The sequence below is a fragment of the Nipponia nippon genome, unplaced genomic scaffold (genome assembly GCF_047370975.1).
Source record: "Nipponia nippon isolate SJK-2023a ecotype South Korea unplaced genomic scaffold, ASM4737097v1 scaffold_8, whole genome shotgun sequence".
Classification (NCBI taxonomy): Eukaryota; Metazoa; Chordata; class Aves; order Pelecaniformes; family Threskiornithidae; genus Nipponia; species Nipponia nippon.
This window is the reverse complement of record NW_028262402.1, coordinates 51,004,460-51,031,045: the sequence shown is the minus strand read 5'-3', so window position 1 is coordinate 51,031,045 and position 26,586 is coordinate 51,004,460. Positions and strand designations below refer to the sequence as shown.

Here is a 26,586-nt window from a genome sequence, read left to right as displayed (position 1 = left end):
TCTTCTCATTACTTTCATAATTCATGTATGAACAGGTTGAAAAGCAAAAGACCAAAGAAGATTTGTGGGATTCCACTGACAGCCTTCCTGTACTGTAAAATAGTCTCCTTTTTTTTTTCCTGCTTATTCCTCTCTTTCATTTATCCACTTGCTTTGTATGCTATGCTAGGTATGTATCTTTAGGAGCCTTTGGTGACAGGCCTTATTAAATTGTTTCTGAAGTACAGGTGGACTGTATCAATTAAGTGTCCTTGTTTGTGTGCAGCCAACTCAAAAAATACCAACAGATTTCTGAGGCATGACTTCCCTTTACAGAGGTAGAGTTGTCTTTTTCTTCAGTTTACCTCATTCAGATTGTATTGAAATTCTTTCTTCTTCAAAGTTAAAACAACCTGGAAGCATAGCATCTTGACAATATATGCCAGGTGTTGTATATCATCCTCTTGTTCACAAGGAACAAAGAAGAGGCCTTTCAGGGTCTGATGTGGATTAAGATCTGAGGAGTCTTATAGATGCAACTGTTTCTTTCCTGAGTTTAAAGGTCTTTTATTGCAGTTCATCTGAATATAATGGACAGAATTATGTCAAGTCCATTTGATAAGCAACGTTACACTAAGGCTAGAGCTCGTAGAAAATGCATCACTGAACCCTAGAGTCCTGCTTTGAAAACCTTGCGTGTACGTGCAAGGAGAATATTCCTCCTGAGTGCAATGCTGCTACCAGTTTATACTGATCTGGTATACTCTATTGAATTCTAAGTGGTATTTTTAGTAGGATTATCTTTTATTTATATACAATACAAGTATAGTGTATATGTGGTACTGCTTATAATATTTTATTTTAGCTTTTGATAAAATATCTGTTTTTTTCCTTGTAGCTTGAAATCTTGACAAATTTAGCAAATGAAGCTAACATATCAACTCTGCTTCGAGAATTTCAGGTTTGTGCAAAAGTGTATTCTTTTTATATGAAATGCTCTCTGTTGGCCAATTGCCATTATTGGATGTTTCAACTAGATACTTAGTCTTAAAATTTTCAAGTTGAAGTCTTTTCCAGGATAAAATGTTCTCAGAATGGAAATGAAACTGTCTCATATCATAATGGATAATGGAGCTTCTTATATGTGGAACGGAGTTTTGATGTTTTGTTTCTCACTCTCCTTCCGGCTACCAAAAAAAATTAAAAAGTTATGAGAAAAACTCAATCATTCAAAATTCTTTAAAACAAATTCTACCAACTTGGCTGACACTGTAAGTCACTACATGATAGGGTCTTAATTTTAGCAATATTTGGCCATTAGCATTTATTGCCAAACCTCATTTCTGTAAGTCATTTGATGAAATAGTATTATCTCCAATATCTGTATACCTATCAGCAAGATGTTCTGCCTATATTGTGAAAGAGTGTCTGTCCTTCTTTCTTTCCTCTTTGCTTATGACATTTATTTTCATTGCTTCAGTTCTCTGGCTGGATTTCTCTGAAAGGTACTGGTTCTCAGGCAGGTAGGTTATTCATAGTTTCACAGATGCTCCTGGTTAAATGAACTGAAACCTCTCTGAAGAGAGAGCTCATCAACTCCTCCAACCTTGCACACAAATTAATTGCTGGGTTTGGGTAATTGTCCCCTGCCCCAAGCTTTCTTGAAATCAGAGGTTTGCATGGCCATGGGTGACGAAAGCTGGCAAGAAAATATCTTCTAAAAATGACAATGAGATGAAAAAAGTGTAACTTCTAATGTGCAATGTAGCTTTCTAAATTGAATTTGTTATACAGTATGTCTGTCTTATGATGACAATATGGTAAGTCTTTGGTTGACAAAACTTATGAATTGACTAATGAAAACACTGTTTCCTTAGACTTACGTGAAAAGCCAAGATAAACAGTTTGCTGCAGCTACAATTCAGGCTATAGGCAGATGCGCAACTAACATCACCGAAGTGACTGACACATGCCTTAACGGCCTCGTATGTTTGCTGTCCAACAGGGATGGTAAGCTAAATATTCTGTTTGTTTTCTTAGTAGCTGATGGCATGAAACCTTTTCTTAATGGGAACCACACAGAACAGATCACGTTAAAAAGTATACGGGAGTTGACTTTTGTAAGACTTTAGCTGACGTAACTCGATAAAAATAGTGGTTCTGGTGCTTGTTCTTGTTTGAAGCACTTCAGAAGGCTCTCATAATTACTGGGTACTTATTTTCTCTTTTGTTAGTGAAATTAATTCCTTGTGGCCTGCAATTACATGTTTACCTGTTTTTTCTCAAAATGCCATAATTATTGAACTGTGCTGTTGAGATTATCGTAGATGACAGTAGTTTTACTGTTATATGTTTGGTTGCATCAAAACAGTTAGCCTGTAGAGGGTGCTGAAAGCTTGGAATGTTTTTTTTTCTAGGGCATCAATGCCTAACTCAAAAAACATATTAAATACTTTAAGGATAAATGGCCCCAAATTTGGCTTGATTTTGTAATCTAGCTTTCTGTTATTTTTATATAGTGAAATGAAGTTGCAAGTCACTAAGGAACACAACAGGGAACAGATAAAGTCAAATAGGATATAGCAGCACTGTAAATCAATACCTGATAATACTGTATATTCTTACCAGTTACCAATGAATATTGCACAGAAGAAGTCAGTAAGAGAATCGGAAGATTATTACATCATGTACAGTCTACATGAATATGGTTAAATATTGGAAATAGAGTTAAGAAAGATGTAGTTAAAAATAATAATGTCAGGAAGGAGGAAAAGTGTGGTTTTGAGGTGGCCTGGAATAATTAGAATTGTTCAGAGAACACAGGTGAGATCTACTCTAAGCTTTGAAAGGTGGCATTAATTCCTCTCCGTATCTACTGGACATATTTTTCATGGTAATTCTAAGAAGGCCTTTATTAGGGACATCACTTTAGCAGCACATAGTCATCCTTTGACCCACTGGTACACTCAGAGCTTTCTCTTACTTGGTTTATGAACTATGAGTCCTTCTCTCCAGCTTCACCTTGTATCAGAAATTCCTGAGAGGCCTCAGTGTATAGCTTGGTAGTTTTAATATATGTAACTTTAATTTCCTACTGCTCCAGACCTTATGTCCCTTTATGCTCTTCTGTTTATCAACTGTGTTTAAAGTATCTTCCTGTATTGTGTTACAAGGCTGTGTCTGCACAATGCATGTTTTTGTATTACATTCAGCAATGACCATATTAAAAATACAAGCTTCAAAGCTTGTTCTTGAGTCTACTTAATTCTACTAGTAATCTTCCTTTAGGTCAGTAGGCTTCTTTCAGCATGTACAAATCCCCATTTTTTTTCTATCTTAAATAAAATAATAGAACTATCACTTCAGAATGCTGAGTTTGTTACTTAATAATCCTTCTTTCCATTTTCGTGCTTTGTTTTTCTTTTTGTGAAGAAGGAACCAAGATAAGAGGAAAAGGCTTTTTTTCTTTTATCGTAGCTTCTCAATTTAATAATTCCTTCAAAGTAATTCCATATATATATACACACACACATATGCATGTGCATGTATACAAAGGTCTGTCTCAACAACATTAGTTTTCTTGCCTGTCTCTAAGTAGTTGTCTAGCAAATAAAATTATCTTCTTGTGCTTACTGTTCTGAACGACTGCAGAGGATATATTGAGGATCTTTTAAACCTGGCAGCTGGCAAATTGCTTTACCATTGCTGAAGTGTCTTTATTCCTTCTTTCAAGGAAAGAATAGAATGGCATAATTTATGTGGTACCTTTTCTCAGGTGGCAGGAAATTACTGATAGTCACAGCTTACTGAACATAAGAAGAGTTTTGGGCATGGTAAGGGAGAAAAAAAGAGCTTTAGCATGTGTAGAAGAATAGATTTAAGAGTCTTGGTTAATTTTGCTTTCCTCCAACTTTCACCCGTAAAGTGTGCAAGCAATCTTGTTTGCCGTGCTACTTCTTCCATGGTTTTTTGAAGCCTGGAAGTAGTTCTGCTGCCTTTGCATAGCGTGAAGCCCAAGCTGGTAAGTCTAGCAGGTTCTGAGGTCCCTGAAAGCAGAGTCAACTCTGCTTTCTCTGCTTTGTTTTCTTATTATGGGGAATTCACTTGAGCGTGGAAGAGAGGTGACAAAATTAATTCTACCAAATCATAACAGAATCCTGAAGAACGAGGTTGTGGCAAAACTATCTTCTAATTTTGTGCTCTTGTTCTGGAAAGACCCTCACTGTAGATACAACCCAATTAATTAATCAATTAACCCAAGATATCTTGGCTGTATCTGGCACAGGGGATGTGCCATTAATCATTCTGGAACTTGGGTACTTAAAGGCAGAGTGTTGTTACACAAGAGTCTCTTCAGGATCAGTCAGGTCCAGCTGGGATAACTCTTCACAGAGCTCGAAGTGTCTCATCATTGAACTTCCTAGTGTCTGTATGTGCTTCTGTGATTCAAATGTTTTTTTTTTTTTACCATAGCCCCAGGCTTCCCTGAGTAGGGGAAATTTGACTTTAAACGAAGCACTCATAAATATGCGAAGAAAATTTCAAGAGCAGTTCTCAACTTCTCCAGAGCCTTGTTTCTGGAAGCCATGTTGAAGGCTGAGAATTATTTTCCTTCCTTGTCTGCTGAAGGAAGTACAAAAAGAAAAGTTATTTTGGCTCTTCAGTGTGACATTTGGCATTTGACTGATGCATTTCCTTTAAGCAGTTGCCTTGATAATTTCAACTGACTGCCGGCCCCACTGTGACATAAGAGTCATTTTAGATATAAGAGACAGATGGGATTATAAAAAGTCTCTTTTCTCTGCCTGTACTGCATATACTAGAGATCCTGCAGGTTTTTCTCAGGTGACTTTCTTTTTCTATGGAAAGTTACAGGCTATGGATAGTAGAGAATGTAAACACAATTGTAGGATGTATCGCTAAAACAATTTTTTTCCTACCAATCTATACAAATTTGAACAGGAGATGGTTGGCTTTGAACAACTTTGAACAAGTTGTGAAATCACTGGAACTGTTAATATGTCAGGTAACTACTACCTATCTATTGGAATTACTGTTAGAATGACGTAAAAGAAAACCGGCTCCTTGTAGCGTTTAGTTTATATGTATTAATACGGTTTCAGAGTTCTGTTATGTATGTTACAAGGGTGGAAAAAATAACCAGGTAAAAGCTTAGACTTCAGGCAGTTCTGAAAAGCAGAAACTTAAAGTTTGTCTGGATACTTAGCTCTAACAATTGCCTTTTAACTTTAGTTTTAACTATTTGCATAACCTAATAACCCAAATAATCACAGAATCATAGAATGTTTGGATTGGAAGGGACCTTCAAAGGTCATCTAGTCCATCCGCCCTGCAATTGGCAGGGACATCTACAACTAGGTCAGGTTGCTCAAAGCCCTGTCCAACCTGACCTTCACTGTTTCCAGGGATGGGGCATCTGCCACCTCCCTGGGCAACCCATTTCAGTATTTCACCATCCTCATAGTAAAAAAATTCCTTACTTATATCTAGTCCGAATCTACCCCTTTTAGTTTAAAACCACTACCTCTTGTCCTATTGCTACAGGTCCTGCTTGTTTGTCCCTGTCTTTCTTATAAACCCTGTTTAAGTACTGAAAGGCCGCAATAAGGTCTCCACAGCACCTTCTCTTTTCCAGGCTGAACAGCTGCAACTCTCTCAGCCCGTCCTCATAAGAGAGGTGTTCCATCCCTCTGATCATTTTTGTGGCCCTCCTCTGGACCCGCTCCAACAGGTCCATGTCCTTCCTGTGCTGAGGACCCCAGAGGTGGACGCAGTGCTCCAGGTGGGGTCTCACCAGAGCAGAGCAGAGGGGCAGAATCACCTCCCTCGACCTGCTGGCCATGCTGCTTTTGATGCAGCCCAGGAGATGGTTGGCCTTCTGGGCTGCGAGAGCACATTGCCGGCTCATGTCCAGCTTTTCACCCATGAGTACCCCCAAGTCCTTCTCCTCAGGGCTGCTCTCAATCCCTTCATCCCCCAGCCGGTACTGATACCGGGGGTTGCCCCGACCCAGGTGCAGGACCTTGCACTTGCCCTTGTTGAACCTCATGAGGTTCACACAGGCCCACTTACTTCTCCAGCTTGTCCAGGTCCCTCTGGATGGCATCCCATTCCTCAGGCGTGTCAACTGCACCACTCAGCTTGGTGTCATCTGCAAACTTGCTGAGGGTGCACTTAATCACTTGTCGAGCCTTGCTATGAGATTCAATTGGTATATTCCTTGCAAAAACAGTTGATGCAGTTTTGTTGCTTTTAGAAATAGTGATTATACAAATTACAGACTGTGAATAAATTAGTCTTCAGTTGCATGTTTTAGTTTCTGCAAGTATAGATTAATATAAGTGGAAGAAAATTTGACTCAACATCAATGGTATCAAATGTAGTATTTCAGAATGCAGCTTTTGAATGTTCTCTGGTAATACACTCCTTGCTGAGGTCTTTTTTTGAGTTTCTGTTACATTGTGGCCAAATTCTCGATTATGAAGAAGTCTGTAATTCGGTCCCCACAAGTTACTGTCCACTACATAGTTAATTTTTTATATAGATCATTATTTGGCAAAATGGAACATTGTATGACTGAAAGTATTTTAGGTTTTTGAGAAGTTGTCCTGCTCCAGGGTCTTCAGAGGTTATCCTACTCAGAGTAGTCATTTCCATATGCTTAAAAATTGTTTGAAGAAAACTAGTGGTAAACATTATACTAAGATTTTTACTATTAGTTGTGAAAATTGGAAGTTGCTGATACCTCTCGTAGTCTCCTTTATTGGTAAAGGCATTCCTGATCAGATTTTCTGTGGTATTTCATCTTTATTTTAAGAATATGATTTACTTTTTATGACCCTTTAGACATAATATTATTTGCACTCTGCTTTGAAATTCTTGTGTTCATTTATTGTTGCCTTGTATGAACTTTTTCTTTGATAATTCTAGCAGAGTTAAATTTTTAGATTTTCTAATCTAAATTAGCTCATTCAGAATGCCAAATCTTCCCCTTCTGTTTTTTTTTTCTTTGAACCTAAAAGTGTGGTTTTTATTTCATGCTCATTTTTGTGATTCTTCATGTGCACAAAGTAAGCCTCAAAGAGACTCTTTTTTTCTGGACTATGTCGGTCCTTATTCTAACACAAATTCATTTTCCTTTTGTTTGTACTTTCTTTTTTGGGGGAACTAGACTCATGTAAAAGTTTACTTGCTTACAATTCTGATTCAGTTCTTTAGATTTGCTCCCAGAGATTGCATTAAAGTAGTTCCTATAGTGACACTTCATCTACTGCACTTTATTTTATCGTGATCAGTTCTACATTGTCAACAAGTGTTTTTAATAGTGACTTAATGTCCACTCAGTTTTTTGGGTTCAGTTTAATTTTGCTTAACCATTCTACTTGTTAAGTAGTGTCACAAAACACTCAATGATGAAGGTTGTCATTACACTGCTCCCCACTCTAAATATTCCAGATTGTAATTTTAAAATTTTGCGAATTGTCTTCTTATTTTAATATCTGGCAAACCACAATCTAAACTAAATTGTTCTGTGGGATTGTGCAAGACCTTCAGATACGTGAAGCAGACATGTTAACCTTGCTTCAAGAAATTAGTCTAGAAAAATGACGGAGATGTCATGTCAAATAAAGGATGACACAAAAAGCTGCCAGCTAAAATTTAGGCATTTCAGAGGCTTATGGCATAATTATGCATACTCAGAGCTTTTTAAAGGCCTTTGTCCATAAAAGTCTGCTTTAAAAACAAAAAAAAAAAAATTAGAGCTCTCTTCCCCATACCGTCCTTTTGAAACTTCACCTTGCTTGATTGCTGAATGAATGGTCCATATATCAGATTAACTCTTGAAATGTAGGAATACCTCTGTGATGTTTAACACATGGTAGTTAGGCTTTTTCTTTGTTTTAAACATTGATAGTTTAGGAGAAATAGTTACTCCCTTTTTGCAGTATAAATGAAAATTAGAATTATGTTGAACTCTTACAGTAGTCTTTGTTTTGGTTTCAGCTTTGGCCGTGTTTGACTTCCCTTCATCTTTCCTTGCAGCATGAGTTTACTCTTGCATAGAAGCTTACTTCTGCACCAGTGGTTTTTTTTCAGCTTCAAAAATTGTACGTTTCATACAAGTTGATCAGGCTGTCAATGTTACTTGTTACAGTAGTTAAGCACTCCAATGCATGACTTTGGCATAAATCTTACAACAGCTTGCTATTTAGAAGCTTCATTTGAATGTACTGGAGATTAGGTTACAGACCTGAGAGAGACCGTTTAGAAGGTGAAGAAGTGCAAAGGAAATGTTTAGATATTTCTCTTGTTTATGAAAGAGCTGTTACTTTTAACGTTGTATATTTCTTTGAAAATTAAACAAGTGTTTGTATTTTTAATGCAGACAGCAAATTACTTATGAATATGCATAATTTCAATGAAAAACAGATGTTTTTTCATGCTGTTCCTCAATTTGAAAAGGAAAAATACAAAGTGCAGCTTTACTAAAAGGCAATTTCAAAAAAAGTATGTAATAGGATTATATTTTTACATTTAGAACATTTCTCTGTCCTCTTTTTGCTGCTTATAACTTGATTCTGGAAGCTGAACTTGTATTACTTAGTAGAGTGGTTTACATCTTTGTTACCAAGTAAATAGAATTCATTTCTGCAAAGCATATTTTGAAAGCTGGTAACATCTTTTGCAATCAATTATTTATGGCTTTTTCTTTTGTGTAAATGCTTTTAAAATTAATAATTTGTTTTGTCTTAAACAGAAATTGTAGTTGCTGAAAGTGTTGTTGTCATTAAGAAACTGCTGCAAACCCAGCCAGCACACCATGGTGAAATTATTAAGCATATGGCCAAACTCTTGGATAACATTACAGTGAGTATTTGTGCACAGTGTATTGTTTTCCTTGTTGACTGATAAAAATTACACCATCTCCTTTGAATTTGGGCCATAAATGGAAATAGATATATTAGAGAAATATAATTTTTTATTTTTGACATAAAATATAATTTTTCATGATCTCAAGGAAGATGAAATTGAAGCTATCAGATGGCATCAAGTTGTGCCTTAGATCTGGGAAGCTATTTTGAAAGAGATGCCTGGAAATACTGAGTATTTGCTAGTATGATTAGGCCAAGCTGAATAGCAGATTTAGAACGTGGAGTGGGTAAGTTGAAATGAAAATAAGGGCAAAGCAGCACTTAACTTGAGGATTTTCAGCCTGTTGTTTTACTGCTCTGGGGTGGAGTTTAAAAAATTTTATTCTAAATCTGTTTCTCTACCCCCAAATCACCTGACCTTTCCATGGTACCAGCCATTCTGCTGTGAGTGTGTTGCAGTGTTTCTTGAAGTTGCATTTTTATCCTCTGGGTGTTCAAGATTCTGTGGCATTTAACAGTAAAATTTGCATTACTGCCTATTATCTATCCTTAGAATAATTGACATTTAAGTATGTCAATATTTACTTCCCAAATTCTCCTCACAGTCCCAGTTATTGATAAAACATTTAGTGGTCTATCCTAAATTATAGTGTAGGGCTGAAGGCCGTTAGCTACCTATTGCATTGTACCCCAAAGGTGACAGATTTTGATCTGTCAATAATTATTTTTCTGTGGATGCTATACGTAGGACTGTTCAGTTTCATATAATTACACATTTATTTATGATGGAGCAGTAAATAGTTTCTAAATCAGTGGATCTTCTATTTTCCATAGTTGAATTTGGCAAAGTTTGGAATATTAGAAGAAAAAGGAAATGTGGTCTTCTCAGTTCATGCTTACTGAACAGATTAAGCAAATAAATCTTTGGCTGCTAAGAGCTGATGATCAAACTTCATAATTGATGTAAAGGAAATATAATTCTACTGGATTGCTCATATCCAGAATCAAAAAAGATACTGCTGCTAATTACATATCAAATAAGTATTACCTATTTTATAATAATCACCTGTGTTTTCAGAAAATTTGTGCAATATTTTGATTGATAATTACAATCTCATTAATTGTGTATAATCTTATTATACACATCTTCTGGCACTTTGCCAAATGAGTTTGTCATCTTATTTCTACATATTGTACAAGAGAAAACAGTTGTTTTCTAAATATTCTATTTAACACTTAGAAGAGTTTTGTAGCTATTTTATACAATTAATACTTCTGAGTAAATATTTCAAGTTTTAAATACAGGGAATTTTTTTGGAAAAGAAAGTCCTTTTTTAAGTTGAATAAGGGGGGAAAAAAGACATGCAGTACTTGAACTACTTTGATGTACTCAATTTCTCCAATAATGAGGTTGTACAGAATATCAGAAAATGGTAAGTAGTAGGAGAACAGTCTGTGGAACAGAGCAGTCATAGGAATAAACTAAAAATCAAAATCTGAATCTGAATCATGCTTCTTATTCAAGAAAGAAGCAGTGATAGTGATGCTGTAAGCTCTCCAGGATGATTGTTGTACATCGTTTCACATTTTTCCCTGTAATTTTTTAATAGTAACTTCCAGAAATTTATCTTCGTCTGTATGTTTAGGACTTTGGATTAAAGAACAAATTTGGAAGAAGTTCATATTTCTAATTTGAATGCCGTGTCATTATCCTGAAATGGCTTGTACCTATTATTTTTGAAAATCGATGTGTTCCTTCACAGAATCACAGAATGGTTTGGGTTGGAAGGGACCCTTAAAGGTCATCTAGTCGAACCCCCCCAGCACCTTCAGACACTTCCGAAAAGGATAAGCATATTGTTACATGTTTAAGAAGGTGGTATTTGCATTATATAATTACTGAGGATCTGAGTTTGAAATTTCAACATTTAATAGCGCATTACTGGAACTCCTGAGATCTGCATGTGTATTTTAAACATTGATCTTACTGTGGCAAGAGTGGTTGTGAGTTGACATAACACAGTTGCCTTGGTTTCTGTCTGCTACAAGACGTAGAGACACAAAGCAAGGATTCCTGACCCTTATTACATTGACATACAGTATACATACATACACACACACTTTTGTACATGCGTATTTTACACAGATTTTTTTTTTCCTGACCCCTTCTGTGGGGGAAAGTACTTCTGGGCTCATTTTTAAATTGGGATTGAAACTTATGGGACCTACCCTATTCCTCTATGCCAGAGCAGACCACTGTCTTTAAAGGACACTTGCATTTAGACATAGGAGAAGCAGCCAAATGATATAGTCTTGAATGAACTTGAAAGTAACTGGAAGGTAGGGGAGTGTGGGCAAAGAAATTCTGTGGTGCTTCTTAGAGTTGAAATTAATTTAATACTCTGTTAAACACTACCAAAAGCATGAACAGAATTAAATACCATTAAATAGAAAAGCACTTAGGGTAAAAATAAACTTTTTTATTGTTCTGTCATGATTTAGTTTAGGTAAATGGTGAACACTTAGCCACTAAAATAAACAAAATTGGTGTAAACTGGATGGAATACATTTTTGGTTTGGTGCCTCAATTTATTTCATTCATATTGTTATAAATTTCACTTGTGTTAGCCTGAGATTGTGATTGTCAATGATGAGGTGCCCAAAAATCTTTTGTAGCAATGTTTCTTTCAGGTCATCAAATCCGAAATTTACTCATTCTTGTCTTCATCTTCATCTTATCTTCATTCTTGTCTTCATCTTCGTCATCTACAGAAGCCGTTTAGAAAGTCATAGGATGGATAGTAAGCTAAATATATCTGACCAACTGTAAGAAATACTAGGAAGTTGAATTAAAAACTACTGAGCTCTTGTAGACCACTGACTCATTTACAGTAAAGCTTAGGACTAGGTCCATTTCAGTTTGCCCTTTAATTGATTGTTTCTTACATATCTGAAAAGAGTGCTTATTTTTCTTACTTTGCTTTTGTATGTTATCATTTGTACCTTAAACTTTTATCTCAGGTGTGCCCAGGTAAAGATCTGTGGGATCTATTTTGTGTCTGGTATTTGTTGAGTACATAGAACTGTGCACAGTACAGCTTGATCTAGCTGTATTCCTGCTCCTTTCCTCCACACACTTCAAAAGTTGTAACTGAGAAATGCATGTCTGATGGTGTTCTGAAGATATTAAACAAGAGAATAATTGGATGCCTTTTAACTTCCGTTTTTTAAAATCATAAAAATGTTTCCATTTGGATGTTAATGTGTTAATAACGTCGTCATGCTTTACAGTTCAATGACTTAGTAAGTTGTGGGCCAGAAATCTAAGCAGTGCTAGTTTGTGCTAGGTGTTCACTCTGAGGTACGCTTAATTAGTTTTGTGTGTATAGTTTTTTGAGTGACAAGAGTTTAAAAAATATGCCTGTGGGAAAGAGCCATTTGAAGAAGTATGATACTGGTTGAATCCAAAAGTCCTCTTAATAGAGCAGTCTCATCTTCAGCGTCACCAAAAACTGGTCCTTTAGGGAGAGGAATTTAAAGATAAGAGCAAGTTCATTGTGATGCACCCCCAATGTACCTTCTCAGCTGCTGACTGGAAGCTTGAGTTTGCTATCCACATCATCAGATTTACTAATCCAAAAATTCTAATCTCTCCTCATATTCCATATCTCTGATCAGGCTTTCCCTCTTCTCTTTGTATTTCCTGATACTTGTGTGTTTTTTGAAGTGGGGTTACCAGAAGTGCACACAGTAGTCAGAGTATGCAGGAGAAATTCTGTGCATTGACATAATGATATTACTTGTTCTGTATTTTTTATCTCACTTTCCTGGGGTTGTCTGCCTTTTGAATTCTGGAGAACATTGACTTAACAATTCTACAATTCTCTGAAAATATTCATGATTCCAACATATTTTTCCCTAGAAATAGTTTGGGGTCCATCTTAGTCCAATGTAGAATTTTTTTTTTAAGTCCTGCTGTTAATGTGTCAAGGCCAGCTGTATCACTTCTGCCCGATTTTTAAGTATCACTAATAAGTCATCTTCAACTGTTCAGGCTCTGTTTTAGTTTAGATTACCTTGAATAATTTTGTGTCAGTAGCCTGTCTCCTCACTAGACAGCCCTCTCCTAGGTTACTTCCAAATCTGTTGAACAGTATGTTTTCCCCTGTATCTGCCTGTGGGATATCTGATGATTGCCTTCCATTGTAACTGGATTTATGTCTCTTCTATTAGCTAGTCCTTTTTTTATTCATGAGAGTGCCTTTCTGCCCTGTAAAGTATGACGTTTTCAAAGATGTTGTTGAGGGGCTTTTTAAAAAGCTTTTAGAATATTCTCTCATCAAATATGTGTCATTGGGTCATATAGTCTACTCTTTTAGAAAATCTTTCCTTCAAAACACCTGTGGTCCAGAATTTGTCTAAGTGCAAATACTTGCAGATTTAATCTGAATTAAGTTTTAAAGTGGATTGGTTAGACTGCATTGATTAAACTGGATTAATATGAGACGTCTTTGTTTGCATCTGAAGTATGCCTCTTTTGATTTATCTTAATTCATTTTAGCAATGAATTAATGTAAATCAACCTAGCAAGAATTAGCTCTGGGTAAGAATGTCTCGATGGTGTTCTACATTTGTATATTTCCTCATATAAACAAGGTGCAGTAGTCCCCAAATCAGTTTCTGCCTTTTTCTTTTTAGAAAAATAATTTATGATGGTACATTGTACCCAGTAGTGATTGCTTTGTGGGTGGTGGGAATCTTGTAGTTCTCGTATAATTTTTCTCCAGACTTTCTCTTATAATACTACTGAGGCAGGGTTTTTTTACTTTTCATAGCTGGTGAATTCTGACATAGTTGGTTTTCATTACAGACTAGTTCCTTCTCGAATATGAGAGAAGTCTGAAGTATTTTCTAATCTAGAGATGAGGAGCAACACTTCTTGATGGGGTAAAAACAGGATAAAGAGTTGCAAGTTTAGAGGAAAAATAAGATAGATGTATGTAACTTTGAAGAGCTTAATATGTAGGGAAAAACATGTCCCTTATGGAAGCAATTAAGAATTACTAATTACTGGTTGGGTTGGGATTATTATTACTAGAATACATGACTGGGATTTTTTGACACTGCTCTGTCCGTTCATCCAACAATAACAAACTTAAGTTCCTTTACAGTATTCCTATGTAAATACTGCTTATTGCTATGTTTCTGATATGGCTTCACAGCACAGGCGTCTTGCTTTCTTAAATTAAGTTCTCCCCTCCCTCAGGGAAGGTATCAAAAGGTATGATATTCATATGTTCATATGTATTTGAGTTCTGCAGGCTTCAGATTCTAGCCACATTCTTTTCCCCAGGATACACTGTAGTGATGTATTTTTAAACCTTTATGTAAGTAAAGCCTTAATGAACAATTCTCATAGTTCGATCATTTTTTTACTTGCTCTAATATCTCTGTAATGTTTTAGAATTTGTGAGGAATACATGGCCTTTGGGACATTGTGTCCAGGGACACTGTACACTGAACTTGAAACAAATATTCAGCTTGAATAAAACGCAATTTAAACAAAACCTGTACACGATATAAGAGGTGGCAGTCATCAGTGCAGGTCCTTTTTTGAAGGAATTTTATGTGTAGAGGTTCAAATAATGGAGGAGTCCATGAAGGTCTAGCATTTGAAAACAAAACCAACACTTGTCTTTTACTCCTGTTCTTTCCTGTGTACCTTTTCTTCTTGCTGCCAGTCTGACATTTCACATCAGCTTCATCCTTCTTTCCATTTCTGATTCCAAGTACAATTTTAAAAATTGCTAGCTATGCAAATATTCTTCTGGATGCAGAGAATTAGACCTTGTTTGCAATTTGAATATCTCCTCATTTTGTGACAAATGCGGATAATGAGAATTGGCAATTTTAAGTTGTACTTTAGCCTATTATGTTGTGTAATAAGGTTAGAGCTCAACTACAATAGTTTTCAAATTGTGCTGCTTAGAGTGATCTGTAAAATCTTTATAATGCCTTTCTGTAACTGCTCTAAGTAACCAGTATCTTGCTTTGAGGGGAGAGGGTCTGGCCAGTTTTTATTTTTTAACCATCTCTTTATTTTCCTCCAGACAGGTAATGGGTTAAAATGGCAGTAGAAACTGCCTTCTGGTACTAAGGCTTAAAAAGTGCACTTAACCACTTGCTCAGGGCATATGGAATAAAACATCAGGCAAAGTAATTTACAATCCTGTTTGCCTTTGAGGATAATGCAGAGCAGGGCTGAATAATGAAAGTATTATTTCCTGCATTTTTGTCAATTCAAGGTCCCTACTTAAGCTACACTGGAAAAGGCAATGAAGGTCTAGAAGTGGCTTCATTTCTTGTTTGCTGTTTTGAATGGCCTGGAAACAACGGCTGCAGGATCATGCACTTGATATTACATGGTTGAGGACTGGAAGACTTAAACAGGGAAAAAGAAGTCTGAAAATATTGTGTGATTTTGACCCCAAATGAATCCAGTGACACAGAAACATTGGGTTCATCAGTTTGACATACACTTTTCATTAAAATGGCTTCCACTCAGGGTTTGATTCAAAAAGTCTCTAATTGGTATTGATTCTTGTTGCACAAAATTGTCTTTAATATATACAGTATTTACATACTAAGCTAGCCACATGATTAAAAGGCAGGATCTCACAAGAAATTTCATGTCTTGCCTTGTCGCTATTTTTCAAATTAGGCTTTGTTTAGTCTGTTTATTTTACATTCTAAAACTAGTTTATTGCTCTAATGATTACATTTTACAAACTGGGAAAAAACTTTGAAACCACAATGAAATATATTTTAATATATTTAAACAGTATGCATTTAAGCATGGTCTTTTACTCTTTAAAGTGTAGTCTTGGGTTTGACTAGGAAAAGTACAATACTGATGTTTGTCTTTCATAATTAATACAGTTACTGAAATTGGTCTGCTCTGTGAGCTATTTTTATGAAAAGACAATAATAGGAAAAGGGATGTTTCTAATAGGCTGCTGCCCAAACTGTGGTACTTGGTGATCTCTTCTAGAATTCTAATATTTTAACAAGTCTGTAATGAAATATTTTAGAAAAATAAATCTAGCATAACTGAAATCTGAAGTTGCCTATATATTCTTATTTAGAGGTATCTATCTGTACAGCAGGCAACTTGAACTGCTCCAATACTGGAAAATTTAATGTACCACTCAATTACTATTCTTTAGCCCAATTTAAAATAATAGATTAGGAGTGAGGTCTTAATGCAGTGTAACCTTTGGAACATTAGAAATAACTTCTTTCCCTTCTGAAATCAGTGTACAGTAATGGCATCAGTCTTACTGTTTTGCAGGCGAACATATTCTGACTGCACTTAAAGTTTTTATATTTAGCAGTTGTTCAGTAGCTTGTTCCTCTCTCTCACACTCTTAAGTTCCAAGACCATTTAAATATTTTGTCAATTCACAAAAAAAATTCGTCTGTGTCTCAATCAGTATTTACATATATTTATGTATGTTAAATCATTTTGTTACACCACTCTCAATACATTGTTACTTCTACCTTAAGTATCTTTTTCATGTTTAGAATTGGCATTTATCTCTTGAGGGGATTTTTTTTTGTTGTTGGACTCCTGTATTCTATCTTTCCATGATCTGGCTGCTTTCTCTTTCAGCAGAGGCAGACTTCCGTTTTCCCCATGACATGCTTGTTTATATTTTTGTTGGCATGTGTATTTGCAATGATGAGAAGTATAGAGACAGATATTGTCAGGTTGACTTTATTCAAAACTGTTCCCCAACTTTTTGGAGCAGTAAAACATGCTTAATCATTAAAATTTCTTGTGAACGTAATTAGTATTTCTTTAGTATGGCTTAGTGGGCCATTTATTAAGGACTGTGGACCATAGTTTGGGAATTGCTATCCTGAACCTTGGTAGTTTACTTGTATTTGTTACCTTTCATGAATGTAACTGGAAAGCAGTATTGTCAAGTTTTATGTGTATACAGGGTAGGATACTTAATAGTTCGTTCCCATTGTAATTCTGGGAAATAGATATTCATATATGAATAACTGACATATGCTGGAAAAGTAATTAAAACTTATATAAAAGATGCTAAGAATTAGTGCTTTGAGAACCACAATGCTGAATTTCTAAAGCTTGTTTCTCCTGTCAGTCTTACCTAAGGCAGAACTCATGCTGGCTTAAGTGTAAGCATATTTAAAAAGATCACTGTATAGTACAGGGAGTAATGGAAAGTGTTAGTACAAATATTTTCTACTTTTTTTAGAAATAGCAGCAAAATCAGCTGAAATTGCAGTTACAGTTGGAAGCTTTCCTTTTTTCTGAATTACAGTCAGTTATTTGATAGGATAGAACAGTTTATGTTTTTTCCCTAATATTTCAACATCTATTGAACAAGAGTCTGTACAGAATGTGAAAGCACCACAGTCTGTAGATGCTATGCAAGACATGCTTCTTCCTAGAAGAATTTTCTCATTGCATACTTTCTTCCTTCCTCTCAAGGAAGGAGAACAATGTCTTCAGGGAGGTATGTAACACAGATGCAATTTTTAATTTGACAACCAGGTAATATAGGCTAGCTCACCTTTGAGAAGAGTGTGTGTATATTATTTCATTTAACTCCTAACTATTTAAAGCTAAACTCTGTGTGGACCATGAGCTTCTGTTTTCTTCTGTGCTTTTCCATTTTGCTTCCCCACCAACTTGTACTGTGAACCTGAACACATCGCTTTTGTGTGCCTCTGTTTCCATTTCTGCTCTGTTTGTCTTATCAACTTGTAATGCATGGTTTTGGGGGCAGGATCTGTATCTTACATTTTTAGGAATATTCAGTCTACCACGGTGGCCATATTGAACAGTATTTAATTTGGGTCTGTATTTCTTGCATGACAATTGTCTTTAAACAGCATTTTGTTTAACTTGTAACTGAACACAGACATGTACAAGTATGCAAGTAGTCTTTGTGAATGTGTTAACTTAGAGTGTGCAATGTTTTCTCAGGTTCCAGTAGCCAGAGCCAGCATTCTCTGGCTCATCGGCGAGTACTGTGAACGGGTTCCAAAGATCGCACCTGATGTTTTGAGAAAGACAGCCAAGAGCTTCACTAATGAAGACGACCTTGTAAAGTTGCAGATCTTAAATTTGGGCGCAAAACTCTATTTAACAAACTCAAAGCAGGTAAGCTTAAACTCAGAAGCGTACATATTTAGAGTCACAGTAGGTTTTGTACAGTCTGTATAGATCAGTGGTCATTTCTTCTATGTAAGTAACCAAAACTAGTCTGTATTATTCTATGAAGAAAAGCTGAACATCAGTTTTCAAGAAATCTAACAGAGTAAATCTAACCATGAGTCTTTGAGTATATGCTGTGTTGTAAATATGAATATAGTGATGCGAGCACTCTTTTTTGCCTCTTTCTTTCCTGGGGAAATTGTGGATTTTTTAATTCACATAAATAGGAAATATGTGTAAGCTGTATTACTAGTATCAGATAGGAGATTTTCCAGAGGTGATTTGCTGTTTTCTGGATCTGAGAACAGAATTTTCAAGGGACTACTGTCAATTTGAACAAGAAGGTGCTCATTTTTTTTTCAGGATATCTAAAAGAGGATGCCAGCAAAAGACCTCGTTATGTCTTTCCATCAGTGCTCATTTTAAAGATAGTAACTGCTTTACCTTTTTCTGTATTTCTTACTATTTCACTTTACCTTGTGGAGAGGGTGTGTTTTGATAATCTCTAGTAATAAAGATAATCTAAAAATGTCAAATAGTACAAAAAGGTGAACTTAGATCTCCAGGCAGCTGAAAATCATAGTTATGAGAGCTGCCAGGTGCCTCAGTCTTCTCAAGGACAGGACTGTGAACTTCGTGACTCTTTGGCTATGGAATATAGCATCTTGACACTAATTTTTAACTCTTAATTCCAATTATTACTCTAAAAGGTTGTAAATGTGGAAGAAACACATTGTCTGAGATGTATACACTTTCCTGGGCTGCTAAAAGTCTTTGTTTTACAACAGCTTGGGCAGCACAGGATGTTGTACCTCTGCAACTGTGGTGTCTTCTTGTTCCCTGCTAGCTATATCCAACTGCAGACTTGATCTGTCTGAGACTTCATTCTGTAGGGCATGTGGGAGGTGAACTGTCTTGCCATGCATTCAGATGAGAATGAATGCTTGTCCTTTGCTTATACAGTCTAAAATGGGGAATAACAAAAGGTGACTTCTTTCTGTGAGTGCTCATCTTAGTGAAAATGCTGACTGAGCTAAGGTAGAATTGGTTTGATTACCTAAACTGTCTCCTTTTGGCCCATTACATAATATTTACTAATTTTCCATATGATTTTTGTAATTTTACACTAATTTTTCCACACCATGTTTGTCCAAAAATCCATTGTGTACAAGGAGATGTTGATTTCTGTGATGCTCTTTTTCCAGTTTCACATCTTAATACATTTTAAACCATTGTTTAAGTGTTGCGTAACCCTTTATTCAAATACAGTAATGATGGTAAAGCAGAAGAAACTGTCTCCGGAGATGCCTGCTAAATGATGAATTTCATCAAAGGGTGTTTTCCTGTCTTACTTTTAGGTTGTGGAAAAATAAGTTGTCTTCTCAAGTGGTCAAGCTATTCATATACAAAATTCCAACAGAGCAGGTTGATGACTTGGCTTGATTCAAAGCTCCTTCCAAACTAGAATATGATGGTTTTGCCTTTAGGAGCTGGCAACACTCTTCCTATATCTACATTCTTATTCCCAGGAGTAACTCTTATTTACTCACTCAGTATTAAAACATTTCTTTCTGGAATGACTTCAGTTCCTAAAAAGTCCAGCCATTTTTCAGTCTAATTTTTCAAACTTGAAGGTAAATCTTGTACACTTGACTGCTCAGTTGTCAGTCTGTGCATCTCTCCTCATCCCCATGTTTTCTCCCTCTGTATCCTACCCCGCCACATAATACTTTTTTCAATCCTTTATGAGTTTCATCCGAAGTTAATGGAGTTGTGAAAATCTCAAAGATACAATGTCACTTTATTGAGAAGTAGTGGTAGGATAGCCAAGAGAGACTCAATACCAGCGAAACAGATGAAAAGAGCTCTTTCCCTGGCTTAGGGAAAGGCAAGTAAAACTCATCTGTTAAGTCTTGTCTGGAGAAAAGCACAAAATTCTGGAGGAAATAAGACTTTGCTATTTTTTCCCTTTCTGTAAATATATTACTTTATTTGCTGATAATTTCCTTAAGCATATGTTCAAACACTTAATGCAGCACATTCTCAGGAATGCTTTTTAAGATTCAGGACTTTTTATAAGAACTTCCTATAGCCTTTAAATCCTGTGATCACCCCATGAATTTTCAAGGGCTGTTCATAATTTAAGGAAGAGTTTCAGGTTCAATCCTATCTGGATAAATGTAATAATTACAGACTTGCCTCTAGTTGTCTATGTTTGGTAAACTTGCTTCATTTTTTCATCACTTAGGGACATAAAAATCCTTCTGAATGTGCTAGATAGCTGTCTAAATGGAGCTCATATAGGAAAAAGTGTTATGTAGAAAAATATGTCACCTAATTGCTTTAGCTGTTTCTTGCATATAGCAGGAAGAATAAAGAGATTTTGATGGGCTTCTGTTGTGTAACACAGTAGGAGTCCCACCAGAAAAAACAGTCCTAGTGTGTAAATAGATTTGTCAAATGTGGTTTAACACAATAGCCTTATCTTATGTATCTAAAGAAGATACTTCAAGCTAATGATATCAAAGAGTGGCTAGATAGCTGTTTCTCTCCCATTGTAGAGCCTCATCTGTTTGTAATACTTATATTAAAAATTTTTTCAAGTGGGGATCCACCAAAAAGTTAATTGCTGCTAATATAGGATAGGCATTAAATTCTTAAATAGAGCTGTTGCCACTAGAAAATGCTAGAAATGTTGCTGAAGTATACATTTCATATTAGCTGAACCAAAATGTACAAAAAATAGTAATAGATTCTAACAGTATGGGGATAAAAGAAATTATATTATGCCTGTATAATAAGCATGTCCAGATAACAGGCGATGTTGACATATAAGTGTATTATATATCAGAATACTTTGTCTTACTGTTCTATGAAGCAGTCATGGTGTGCAGATTCTGTCATATTTCACCAAATTAATGTGCTTGCTCAAATAATTTTCAGCTTCTTATGGATATTCCTTTGTTGGAAAAACTTATGTGTATTCATTAGTTTATTTTTTTGTTTTTAATTATAATTAATTGTTTCTATTAGCTACCTCCATGTAGAAAAGCTTTGCTACTTGTTTGGTTGCGTTGCCGTAAGACAAAAAAATTGCGTTTTCTTGCTGTTTTCATTAAAACTATTTATACTATACATGATGCTTGCAACAGACTTCTTGCAGATATGGAACATTCTTCCATATAAATTTATTATGTCTTTATCTGTATTGGACAATATGGAAAAGATATTTTAGGGGAGAGGAAAGGGAGGAGGAAAAGGGAAAGGATCATGGAGAAAACGATCCCATTAAAGAAAATGCAGTCTTTCAGGATCAACTCTTTATGTAATTCCATGAACGCTCGATGAAAAAGTGCCCACAGTGATAGCAAGGCCCTCAACTTTTCCCATCCCTATAGCAATTCACAAGCAAAGACCACTGTGTTTTATAATCTGTTCTGCTGAGCTTTCTGCCATGACAGCAAGGAGTCTTGTTTTGTTTTACAGAGGAGAAGTGATGGCCAAGGCTGCAGGAGGTATCTCTCATTTAGTTTAATTCATGCTACCTGGGAACCCTCCCTTTCAATTCCATTTAGATTGAACAGCATTAAGCCCTGCGTGAATGCAGATTACGTATGTTCTGTCTGGTGCAGTTGTTTAAAATTTTACACCCTGGTGTAGAAATAGCTGCCAATAAGCTGTGAAATACATAGGGGAAAGTTTTACCTTTCCCAGACCTAAGACAGTACCTTGGGGGGAAAAAATATATTTTCAGAGAACCATCCTTGGGTATCAGAGAGAAAAAAGAAATTAAAAATGTTTCACTGAAAGGTTTTTTTAACTATGCTTTTACTGTTATTCTAATGTAATATGACTAATTTCTTCAAATCTTTGGTACCATAGGGTATTTTGTGAAATGCTTGCATACATTGCATTGTATGTGGTTAAAATTAAAACCATCTTTTGTTTACTGTGTATTTCACTTGCAGGAGTTAATCAATATTCTGAAAAAGTATTTTTACATCTCTAGAAAAAACTTGAACTTGCATCGTCAAGGTGGAAATTATTAAACTGAACTTTTCTTAGCAAATTGCACATAACAGAATTGACTGATCTTTTTTTTAACATATTTTTCTGTTCATGTGATTGAAACTGTGTTATTGTTATAACAATGGCATGATAAATAAGATATATATGCAAGGTTGTTTCTTTCTATAAAGAAAAGAAATCCTCCTTGACAATACATTTTTAACCCTGTGTTATTCATCCAATCTGAGTTGAAATACTAAAAATTTACTTCCTTATGATGTTATATTATTTTTGCTTTTTCTCCTGTTTGCTTGTATATAAAGAAAGCAGCATACTTCTTTCAGATACATCTAATGGATACAAATCTGTTCAGCAGTATTTTTCTGGTTACACTACGTTATTTCTAAGATACTGGGAAAGTCTCCCTGATATTTTACACTCTTTTTTTAGTTTTAAAAATTTAACTGAATTATTAAAATTATTTAATATATGTTAATATTCTCAGACATCAAATTAGGAATTCCTATTATGCTGTAAAAAGCTGTGATAATATAAGTTGCTCTCTTACATAAATAAATAAATGACCGATATTACTGGAGGCTTTAAGCTTCAAGAAAAAAATGGAAGAAGTCTTTTATCCTGGTTTTTAGAGGGCATCAGCAGCTTGCTTTTATGAAAAAGTAACAGCTAAATGCACTGCAAATAATTTGCAGTAATCCAGTTCAGTGATTCATGTGTCTGCTTTAATGGGTCATAATTCAGGATAAAGTAACTGAGTGCAGTCAGAGTGCAGACACTGCTTATGCCAGGGACAGTATCTCTTCATAAAACACACCTCAGCAGAAGCAGTTTGCCAGCCCCCTAATACCCTCTGATGTTTTGATGTCCTGCATATTTTTCCGATTAAGTTTTGAGTGCCATGTTTTTAGTTGTATTTCCACATTCATTATCCTCACGTAGACCCTTCAGTGGGTTTGCCATATATGATTATTTTTTTAATGATGCCTTTCTTTCCACTTCAGCAGTTTAATAATCTAGCACATGGCTGCTTCTCAGTACTCAGCATTCACCTCCCCAATACAGAAGAGGACATGTGCTTTGGCTTCAGAATTCCATTTGCAGCTTTAGAAATGCATATTCCCTGTGGAACAACATTTGTTTGACATAACCATTCATTTTTATTACCTCTTTAAATATGTTTATCCAGAGTTATCAATAATCATAAATAACTTGTATTCTGTTCTTGTCCTGTTTTTTTCCACAGACAAAATTGCTTACCCAGTACGTATTAAATCTCGGCAAGTATGATCAAAGCTACGACATCAGAGACCGTACAAGATTTATTAGGCAGCTTATTGTTCCGAATGAGAAGAGCGGAGCTTTAAGCAAATATGCCAAAAAAATATTTCTGGCACAGAAACCCGCCCCGCTGCTTGAGTCTCCTTTTAAAGGTATAACTGCCAAAATCATTTGGTAAATGTTCATTGTGTAAAGGAATGTGGCAGCCTATTCTATTTCAAATACGTTCACAAATTGTGTCACTTAGCAAATACAAATGATTAATATGCAAGCGTACTCGCCCTGCTGACTTGCTTTTCAGCAAACAAGGTTTGCATGGTGCAAACACGGTGTATTTCTCTGATGATAAACCCTGACAAACTGATCCATTTCTATTCATGTGGATTTTAAATTTGATTTAAATAGCAGAAGGTGTGTCTTTTGAGGAAAGCTATTCCTCAATTTAGGAAAATAGCTCTAGTCTTTTATCTGGATTTTAATAGAAGATTGTTAATGTGAGTATTGCAAATGTTTTATGAATCTGAAATAAATTGAATCTCAACAGATCAGGTTTTTATTATTTTTCTCCAAAGTCATAATTTTCCCTTTGTGTTTCCCTGTCTTTTTACAAGTAAGAACCATTGTCTGTCTTCTCAAATTAAAAGGTTATCATGTTATCTTAATTAAAAACGCTCTGTTATTGTGACAATTTTTGATTTTAATTTTCATACTTACTTAGTCCCAGTTTTGAAGCTCTAAAAGGAGCTCCATTTTGAAGAAAAACTATTAAAATTCTGGATGTGTTTGTGCCAAGACATGTATATGGATTGTTTAACTGTGCTGTCATTCTTAATATTCACAGTAAAGTAATTTTTAGAGAAGCTACATTTCAGAGCAACACCTCTAAACACACTGACTGATTAGCTTTTTTATTGACCATTATGGGGGAGATTATTGTAATCTATGGACTGAAATCAGTTTTTTGACCTATGAAGAGCTTCCTAGTTTATATTTATTCCATGACATTTGAGGTAATATAATGGCAATTACCTTTAGCCCTGATTAAGATTGCTCTTTGTGGTAGAGCTCATGGTGTTTGTGTATTTCTCCCCTCCCCCGTTTTTTTTAATAGATCGGGATCATTTCCAGCTTGGCACCTTGTCTCACACGCTGAACAGCCGAGCCACCGGCTACCTGGAGCTGTCCGAGTGGCCAGAGGTGGCGCCTGACCCATCCGTCCGAAACGTCGACGTAGCTGAGTCGGTACGTCGGCATCGTTAAAAGTAACTTTGGTGAAGACACTCGTCAATATAGAATATTAGCCAAAAATACAAGTATTTAAATACTATCTGTATGCTGCACTGAAACACATTGATGCATATGAACATCCATGTTGCTTATTTTATCTTGGAAATGGAACATTTGGAAACCTGCATGATGCTTGCTCTTTTCTTCTCAATGAAAGAAGTGGATCAACTGTAGGCCACTTCTGTTTCACTCGTGGATTAAATGGGCTTTTTTCCCCTCCATCTCACTTTTGATTTCATACCTCTTGCATTTGCTGTGCTGCAGTATGTTAATTGCTGTTAATGATGAGTGTAGCTGCACTACAAAGAAGGAGGTGAGTAGAGGTTTGTTTGTGTACAAATCCAGGTCTAAACAGAAAAAAATACGTAATATAAACAAAAGGCCTTGCAGGGGGAAAAATCATGTATGTTTTGAAGTGTTTGGAAGAGACCAGGGTTTACATTTCAGATCATCTGGAGAGAATTAGCAAAGTTTATAATAGGAAAATGTCATCTATTGGTGCACTAGTCATTTGTTGACATTACAGGACTGGTCTTCTACTACCAATAGCTTTCTGTAACTGGATTGCGAACTCTGAGGCAAAGTCGTGTTCTGGTACCAGAGTTGTGATTTATGTGTTGGGTACCAAAGTTCTACTAAATGTCAGTGAAAGCTATTGAACAGTAACAGAAGTATGAGTGTATTGGAATATAGTGTGCTGATGGTGCTTCTGCAGGTATGTCATTGTAACAGGTATACCCAGAAAAGCACGTGGTCCTTGTCAGGAGCCAACTTATACAATAAATTGCACATTAATTAATTTCCATATAAGATGTTAGGCATAGAATGGGTAGAGAAGATTCTAAAAAATAGGTATGACTTGCAGAAGCCAGTGAACAGCGATGTGGTAGAACAAGCATTTCTCCTTAGTACTTTCATACTACTTGTCTACCTTTTTATATACATTTCAGGAAGAGAGGTATTTGTGTACAAACTACTGAAAGCTTTTATGGGGAGAATCTGAAGGCAATCAGCTCAAGCGCAGGATTATAAATGATAGAGTTGGCGTGAAAGAATGTGTGGAGGTGCCTTTGCCCGTAAAAACAAAAAGTATTTCAGGAAATTGATCAAATGGAGTAACATCCATCTACAACATAATAGAAAACATCTCCCTCCAACCACTTAAGCCTCAAAACAAACGTGAAATCCTTTCCCTGTGTTTTTATGCAAGTATTTTCTTTGGAGAGTGTCTTATTGTCATTAATTTTGTGGTTCCTCTAATACTGCATGTGCCTACACAATGTATGTGAGTGAAGCTGAGTTGTTAAGCTGCAATCCACAATTAAATTGTTGTTTATATCCAAAAGAATATTGGCTTTTTAAAATACCAGTTGCTGGGTGGAGCATTACAAAGCTTTAGCAGTTTTTGGTGTTTAAGAGGAAGCCAGTGTGTCTGTAGAGCTGTACGTACACCATTGCAGGTCACTGTTAGACCTCTTTCAAAATTTAGTCTTACTCCAGATCAGAACGGTCACTGAGGCAGACCCATATCACTCTGTTGATATAGTTGTCTGCCTATTTGTTTTTTTTTCCTGGCCTGAGTTTTTTTTCTGCTTCTCTAGTAGTATAGGGGGATATGGAAAGAAAAAAATTCTGGTCGAAGTATTGCCACGGTCTGGTGTTCTCTTGGTGGTAAGAATTACTTTTAGTTGCAGAGGAAGTGAAATATAATTCCTCTGTGGCTGCTGGAACTTCTGCTGCCTGCTGGGTCCACATCTGTTTTGCCCTTAAAACTTGGGATGATAAAGGTGGTGACTAGCCATATTTACCTGTCATTCTAGTCATAGGCTAAACTCAGCTGGATCTAGAGATAAAACTCTCAGACTC

At 35.9% G+C, this 26,586-nt stretch overlaps 1 protein-coding gene across 3 annotated transcripts in view; it reads left to right on the top strand.

Annotated features, from left to right (window-relative positions):
- Positions 1-26,586, top strand: part of AP3B1 (adaptor related protein complex 3 subunit beta 1) — a 168,257-nt gene that overhangs the window by 69,663 nt on the left and 72,008 nt on the right. For all 3 annotated transcript variants that reach the window (XR_015700930.1, XM_087741417.1, XM_087741416.1), the window contains exons 12-17: positions 878-940; positions 1,857-1,989; positions 8,759-8,868; positions 17,896-18,072; positions 23,399-23,585; positions 24,545-24,675. Coding sequence is in view for 2 of the 3 variants with exons in the window: in XM_087741417.1 (XP_087597543.1) it covers positions 878-940; positions 1,857-1,989; positions 8,759-8,868; positions 17,896-18,072; positions 23,399-23,585; positions 24,545-24,675 (801 nt within the window). In the remaining variant the exon portion in view is untranslated. The remainder of the gene's footprint in view (positions 1-877; positions 941-1,856; positions 1,990-8,758; positions 8,869-17,895; positions 18,073-23,398; positions 23,586-24,544; positions 24,676-26,586) is intronic.